Here is an 8,542-nt window from a genome sequence, read left to right as displayed (position 1 = left end):
ATTATTATTATTATTATTATTATTATTATTATTATTATTATTATTATTATCTGCTCTTGTGGTGATATAATCCCATTAGTCTCAGTCCCTATCTGCATAGGCCAAATAAAATGTCCTCCCCCACCCCCCCACCCCCATTACCATGGCAATTTGTCCAACAACCCCCAGTTTTGATGTGAACTGTCTGGATGATGTCTGGCCAGTTCATCACTGAACACCAGGTGTACCCACCTTAAAACTGTTATTTAAAAACTCACTTTATCTTCTTGATCATTCCAAAAGATCTGGAACCCTCTATTCTGTCATGGGGCCGCTGTCCACAATGTATCTTGCTGTGAAGTCCTGGAACCACCCTCCTAAACATCTGCGGAGTATCTTTTCTCTTGCTAGCTTTAAATCCAAATTAAAGACTTTCTTGTTCACTGAAACATTTGGAAGTTAATTTCAGTATTATATTAATAATATGGTTAATATTAAAAATAATATTTTAATATTGTTGTATAACTAAGATTTGATTATTTGTATTATCTGTTTTTACTGTTCTGTATTTTAATTGTATGATCTGCTTAATTACTGTTTAGTTTTATACTTTATGGTTTTTAGATTATAAGCCATTGTCAGGTTTTAATGTTGACTTGATGATGTCTGTAAAGTGCCATGTAAATTTATGATGCTATATAAACAAACACTAATAATAATGATGTTGTTGTTGATGATGATGTCCGGCACCACTTGTGTGCATTGCTTTGCTCTGAGGTTAGAACGAGGCATCCAGCCATGTTCTGCTCCTGGAATATTCTGGCCCATACAGGCTCATACTCAGCTGGACCCATTGTATCAGTTGGAACTTGGTAAGTCAGTACTTACATAAATTCAATTGATTCAGTGGGTCTACCATAATTGGACGTAACAATTTGATTTAGGCCTGTTAGCTTCATAGAAGCCTTTACCAACCTGTCATTCCTCAGCTGCTATAGAAGGCATATTCTCCCCTCCCCGTTCCTATCCAGCATGACTACTGGATGATGGTACCCAGTCCTACAACCTCAGAATAGGAGATGGTAATTTAGAATTTGATCTCCTGCTTGCCTTGGGTCACTGCCCTGACCCTTCCAATCTTTGGTGATATTCAGACCAGCGCAAAGCGCCAGCCTGGATACATACTAGGGTTGCCTCGGGGCGTCCTTTACAGATGCCCCGCAACCCTAGGAAGTACTCTGTATGTCAAAATGGCGGCACCCTGTCTACATGGGTGCTGTCATTTTGATGTGATGGATGCACCACGTCCTAATGGCTCGGTGCGGGCATCACATCATGGTGCCGCTGTTGGGCACTTGTGGCACCCTTTCAGTGGCGCCAAAGGAGCTCCATTTCGGAGCTCCTTCCACCACCCGTATCGCTGGTGTGGCCCCTTTCTCCCTTTCCCCGCCGCTGTCGGGGTGTCCTTGGGTCATTAAGCCCCAAGGACATCCCTTTCCACGTCGTGGGGAAGCGGCATTTTGCCACTTCCCCGAGGCCTGGAAAAGTGGCAGATCCCCGATCTGTCGGGGAAAGGGGCGGGTGCATGCTGCCCCAAAGGGGCTGTCTGTATCCCGCCTTTGGTTGCTTATTTGGGGATCTGATCCTGGCTTTCTCTCAACTGACTACATGCTTTTGGTGGTCCCACTGGCAATTTACTCCTCCTGCTCTCAGCGATCATTTGGGACCAACCCCTGACAAGACTTGCAAGGAATAAAAATGTAAATATTCATGCTCTGCCTAAGTTTTAAATGATACTTTCATAAATTAATAAATTTTAAATATTCACAAGTAAGTCACCTAAGAGCTATGATCTCTTCTGAAAAAAATGAGCTTTTATGTCTGAAGTTCTCTGTTCATCAGCTCCCATTTGATATGTTACCTCTGAAATTAATGTTAAAGTATTATACTATTGCGGCAGTGAACATCATGAGCACTTAGAGGTAGGGTATGATTGGTTAAATTGGCATTTAAAGTCCATATAGTCCTCTTCAGATGAATGTGCTACTGAGTACAGAACCCATTTCACCAACTAGATCACTAGACTATAGCTAAATGCTTCATATATTATACCATTAACCTTTTGAAAGCTGTATTTAAATCATTCTTCATATGTCTATAAATCCTTCTTGTCTTCTCTAGAATTTAAAATAACGCTCTCCAGTTCTCCTTGTAAGCCAGGAGTGAGAAACATGCTTTCTTCCAGAGGTGGTTGGGATGCAAGTCACAGCAGCTCTAGCCAGTAAAGCCAGTGACGAGGAATTCTGGGAGATGCACTCCAATATCTGGTGCATGATTCCCACCCATAATGTAAACTTTGATAAAAACTATGAAAAGTATTCAGAAGATGGAGAAATGTGGAGATGTTTTCTTCTAATCCTTTTTTTCAGTGAGTGCAAATAACAAGAAGGCTAGAGAAACTGCTATTACTTCTTCACTTTATTCATTACTGATATTAATATATAATGCATTATACAGGTATATCACAGTTAACATAGTAGATGTGTTTCCGTTCATTACTTCCTTAACAGAAAATTTGATGCCAGAGGGAGAAATAACATGGAAAGAATGGAGATAGAGTTTTTACACCAGAGCATACAGAGAGTCAATCTAACATTTATATGTGTTCATTAAAATTATTAGTAAGCTTTATATTAATTAACTTACTTTAAAATAACCATCACCTATTAATCTGAAAGGCAGGAAACTCACTGAAGCATTGATGTAATCACTAGATAAAAGATTTAGTTTTAATCATTAGATCCCTATGTTAATACATTCATAATTTGAAGAGAATATGTGGTTTGAGCTCAGTGTCCATGTTCACATGCATCAGCATGAGTTGATGAATTTATCCCACAGTCTCCCTCCACTTCAATCATGATGAACTGCAACAGCCCCTGGAGGCTTAGTGCACTTTTCAGACACTTGTGGGCTATCTAGTCATCCTCTCCTTATGCAGGAAGAAAATAATTGGTTGAAACTTGCCTCCAAACAGTGAGTATCACTGCTGCTCCTTCAGCTTTCAGCACTTAGTGAAGGGCTGAAATAAACTCTTATATGCTAATTTATTTATTGAAAATATCACTAATCCCATTCTCCCCCCCCACACACACACAAACTGGCTGCAAGCTTGTTTATATGATAACATACATGGTACAATAATTCAGAGATATGTTACACCTTCTTGCAAAAATTAAACATCAAATAAAACATCATTCATGAAATCAAACTTTGCTAAAATCAAGGCCAAAAGAGCATTCAGTGAGACAACCCAGTAATGGAGAGCTAGGAATCCTGATATTTTATTGTTGGAAAGCTGTTTGTTTGTTTGTTTTTGGTCTCCTCAGTAATAACATGGAAGAATGTAAATTTTTGATATAACTGGAACAAGACAATTTCCAGATTCTAAGGCAGTGATGGCGAACCTATGGCACCCGTGCCAGAGGTGGCACGCAGAGCCCTCTCTGTGGGCACATGTGCCATCACCCCAGCACAGAGTTTGCCAGAGTTTGTTACCAAAAAGGTTGCTAACTCTAACAAAGCAGTCCCAAGCCATATTGATTAACAAAACATACTGTATACACTCATGTATAAGTCTAGAAATTTTCATCAAAAATTGACTCCAAAAAACTGAGTCCCCATATTCATGGGTTAATGTAAATACTATACTTTACCTCTTATTTAAAAATGAACTATTTCCTGGTGAAGGTAGTACTGACCCCCTCTACTCTCTCATCCATTTAGCCTTTAATGTGAGCACAAACAGTTACACCTGCTGGAATTTTGTAAATTCTATGGCCCTTGACTTATACACAGTATTTCCCAGTTTTTGAGAGACAAATGTAAAGATTTTTCACAAGTAAAAAGAAAATAGATGGCTCTGCTCTGCATGCCACACCAAAGATGTCAATTCAGCTGCAAGGTTTTAAATCTCTTAAGATTAAGGTATTTGGCTAAGAAATTGTTACTTGCTTCTGCTGAATCCAATTAAATTTACTCCTCAGGGCAAAGGCTGTATTTCCTGAGCAAGTCATAAATAATTTTTTACATTGCATTTGCCTGCAAATCATATGGACAGGTACACTGACTAGAAAGTATATTTGACATTTAAATGTCGTTCTTTCTGTTGTATCTGTGATATATTTGACACTGACATTTTTAATAATAATTAATAATAATTTGTTTTATTTATATACCGCTATTCCAAAGATCATAGCGGTGAACATCAAGTAAGCTAATTAGCAAGTAAGCTAATTTGCCCCCAACAGTTTGGGTCCTCATTTTAGCCACCTCGGAAGGATGCAAGCCTGAGTCGAGCTTGGGCCCTTTTGCTGGTCTTGAACTCGCAACCTTGTGGTTTCGAGTGAATGGCTGCAGTACAGGCATTTAACCACTGCGCCACCAGGGCTCCTCATTGTCTCTCATTTGAATAGTGCTTCAGACCACATTTTGGAATCATCCTACAGTTTATGTACATTTCATGTGCTTTTTATGGGCCAACAAGAATGTAGCTTTTCAGTTTTGCCCCCTACTGCCCTGTTAAATGTTCATCTGTAAGTGACTTATAAATGTTCATGATTAAATTTTCTAGTGTAAGGGTGTTATGTAGCAATGGTAACTTTCTTGATTCTATCTAAATTTTAGGTGCTTAAGTATTTAGTTAAAATTACCTCTAATTTGCAAGGTAATCTTGTACTGTTTTCTGGAATGGCCTTTTTACAACCCATGCCTCTGTCCCTTATGTGGCAAATTGGTTGGATCACATTATCAGGAAAATGGCCATCATTTTCTCATACAATATCCTTGACTGCTTTTTCCTGTTAAAGGATAGGAGGGAATGGTTTCTGCTAGTAAGAGGTGCGTATTTGGTTCTCAGTGTTTGTTTATTGCCATGAAATAATTTCCTTTTTCCTGGGAAAATTATAAGAGCATTACAATTACATTTTGAAACAGTTACTTTATAGTCTAGGTAGGGGATGTGTGGTTCTGATTTTGTTATGCTCATAACAGTATAAAACATCTACACTTGTTCATGCTCAAGGTTTTACAGGAGAGACTGAGACATTTCCTAAACACTCTTAAGCATAAAGAATGTGGAAGGGAGGCTATTGATGTGCATGGCAACTGACTGAGTGTACAAGCAAAGGGGGCCCCAAAAAGGAAAAACCCATAGGGTTTCGGCATTCCCCCTTTGCTGTATTAAAAATGTTTAAAAGTTATCACTTTACTGTGCTGCAGTAGCTCTATGAAAACTTTCCACAACAAAAGGAATAACATTTTAAATATACAACCCTATAATCAAAAGTTAAAGCTTTACATTTCTTAGGGCAAAAGTGATCTGCTGGTGGAATTTAGAGCCCCTTCCTGAACTTTAAAAATTGGAGTACAAACCTGGAAAACAATATACCAACATGGGAAGGAATGGCTATGTGTGGATGTAGTGTCAAGTGCTCAATTCATATCTAGTTATTTATCTGTCCTATGTGCTGAGTGGTATTGTAGGCACTAAGGACCACATAGCAAACATACGATGGCAAACAGAGCACACCAAGAATTCCAAAAGGAAATCAACATGTGTTTTATAGACTATAACAAAGCCTTTGACTGCATAGATCATGAAAGGCTATGGAATTCCCTTAAATGCATGGCGATGCCGACATATCTGATAGTCCTGATGAGGAATCTGTACTCAGGACAAGAGGCTACTGTTAGAACAGAATATGGAGAAACAGAATGGTTCCCAATTGGCAAAAGGGTCAGGCAAGGCTTCATCCTTTCACCCTATCTGGTCAACTTGTATGCAGAAAATATTATATGAAGACTAAGCTTAGACAAATAAGAAGGAGGGGTGAAGACAAAAGAAGGAATATCAACAATCTAAGATATGCAGATGACACATATTACTAGCATAAAACATCACAGACCTGGAACAGCTACTAAGAGAGATCTAGGAAGAAAAATCAAAGGCAGGATTACTGCTGAATATAAATAAAACAAAAATAATTTATGTAGATTCTACTGAGGATCTACATAAATTCAACATAGATAATGATGAAATCAGAATAGTATTGAGTTTCCATACTAGGTCCATACCAGGACCTAAACAGAGCAGCCTTGGGGATGTCTCATCCACAAAGTCGGCATGAGTCAGGACTGACACAAAGGTGGTTAACAACAAATTGTGGGTGAATGGAACAATACTGTAAACCTGCAAAGCTCATTTGATGGTGACCTCAGGCAAACTACTATATCTCAAGATAACCATCCTCATCACTGGTTGTGGGTCTAAAATGTTACATTTAACCCCCTGGGAAATGGATTGGGTCATGACTGACAGAGATAACAAATATATGTAGTTTCTACAGTTAATATGTATTACTCAAGACAGTAAGTGAAGTTTCTATCCGTATTTTTTTTTATTTTTTTATTTTTAAATTGTCTTTTCTAAACTTTTAAAGTACTGGTTGTTCGGTTTAGCCATAAAGGAAAGTTTGGAGTGTTGAAATCAAGTGTCTAAATCAGCTCATTAAATATTATGCTTCAAGGCATTTCTTGGGTTATGAAAATGTTGCTATTTGTTATCTTGCAAGGGTGGGAAGAGTTGTAAAAATGCTTATGCAAAGTGTCAAGCCTCATGGTGTGCTATCAGTAGCTGGTGCTAGAAACTGTCAAATAGGTGCAAAGGGAGAGAGAGAACGAAGGGTAGAGGAAGGAATGTGTGTGTATACATATATATGCTTATTTCCAACATATAGTTGTATTATCCTCTGTCTTCTTTGACTTCCTTAGATCTTTGGATACTATATACTGGAGGGTGATGCTCTTGCTGCTCAACTTGATGAAGAAAATATGGTTTTTTTGGTTTCCAAAAAGCAGCGGATCACAAAAGCAGGTGGGATCCTTATTTTTATTTATTGAGATATTTATTTTTCACCTATAATGAAGAGTGTCAGGGTAAGGAACACTTCACAGGTCATCAGTATCAGCAGAATTATTTATTTAAGGAATTACTTTTCTTAAGCATCTTTCTCACAATGCCATCTGCTTCAAAGGATATATTTTCTTTGTTCCTACTTTATTGCTATCTAGTTCAAATCTACATTTTCCCTACACATGGTGGTATGTATGACATGCTTCATTTTGGCTTCCTTACCTGAAACCTACTGAATTTAGTATAGATTTATTTAGGATTCTTGTGTGTGTGTGCCTTCTAGGGACCTGTTGACTTATGGGGACTCCATTAATTTCGTAGGGTAAAAAGGCCAAGAATGCTTAGAGGTGGTTTTGCCAGTTCCTTACTTCATGAAACCAGATATCTTTAACATTTGGTGTCTTTAATTTTGGTGTATTTTTAATCACATTTTTAAGTGATTGCAACTTTGAGTTAACCTTTTCTTCTTCTATGATCATCTGTAGTGAAGAGCCCTATCATTTGAGAAAACAAAGCGGAAATGAAGCTGAACAGTAGTGACTGTTCCTTATAGGGCTATGTTAAGTCTTTAAATTTAATATTTAGCTTAAAGAAAATCAACCTTTGGGCAGTAGGAGGGAGCGAAATGACATAAAATAGTGTAAGCTTACAGGTTTTCAAACACTCTTCAATTGTGGCATTTTGTCTGGCCCTAATGCATCTAATGCACTACTCAGAAAAGTTATTTTTTGAACTACAGTATATCTACCAGACATTACCAAGATGTTGTTTATTCAGAAGGCCTTTCATACACCTTTCAAAGTATATTGCCTTTCTCATTGAGGACAAGGGAATTCCTTTGCAATTTGAACAGTAAAAATGTTTTCAAAATCAGCAATAGTCCAGCACCAGCTGAAAGTTCCTTGTGGCATAGTAAATGCAGACTGAAATAAATGTGTTGTTAAGATTCTTTTATCAAACTAGCACCAAGGAGGCCATGTGTGTCAGAGAAAGCTCTAAAGGTGTGGGCCACTATTGATAAAGCCCTATTCCTGATAGTCACCCGTGTCATAGTACTTGCTGATGAATCAGAGAGCAACCTTCAGATAATATGGTCCTGAACTATTTAAGTCATTAAAGTCAGTGGCATCATTAGAGTTGGTGTCACCTCCCATACCACACTATATAGAATGGTTAGTAATGTTTTTGTACTAATATTGCTCATAAACTGTAATTCCTGTATATTACTGAATGTAATGGCAATAGTTGTGGCATACGCAACTAGCAGTATTACAGTTATAACTTTAAATTGCAATGTTATATATCATAGGCACAGCCTAAATATATTTACATGTACATAGTTTCATGTGGCTAAAGTGAAAATTTGATAACATGAAATGTTTTTAAAGAACACGTAAAAATAATTTTAAAAAATTACAAAACAATTATTTAAAATTAATTGTTTAAAAAATATATTTTAAAACAATTACATTTTATTTTTATTTATTTTTTGTTAGTTTCAACCATCAAAATGCTTAACACACATACAAGTACTCTACACCATTCTATAGTTTAGATTACAAGTAATAAAAATAGAAATAGATAAATGAA

At 37.3% G+C, this 8,542-nt stretch overlaps 1 protein-coding gene across 1 annotated transcript in view; it reads left to right on the top strand.

The window, feature by feature from the left end:
- Positions 1-8,542, top strand: part of WDR64 (WD repeat domain 64) — a 105,234-nt gene that overhangs the window by 4,668 nt on the left and 92,024 nt on the right. The window contains 1 exon segment of the mRNA XM_042440396.1: positions 6,811-6,913. Coding sequence (XP_042296330.1) covers positions 6,871-6,913 — 43 coding nt within the window. The 5' untranslated portion in view covers positions 6,811-6,870.

Source organism: Sceloporus undulatus, chromosome 1 (assembly GCF_019175285.1).
Source record: "Sceloporus undulatus isolate JIND9_A2432 ecotype Alabama chromosome 1, SceUnd_v1.1, whole genome shotgun sequence".
Taxonomy (NCBI): Eukaryota; Metazoa; Chordata; class Lepidosauria; order Squamata; family Phrynosomatidae; genus Sceloporus; species Sceloporus undulatus.
The sequence above is the reverse complement of the archived record's forward strand: the minus strand, read 5'-3'. Positions and strand labels throughout refer to the sequence as shown.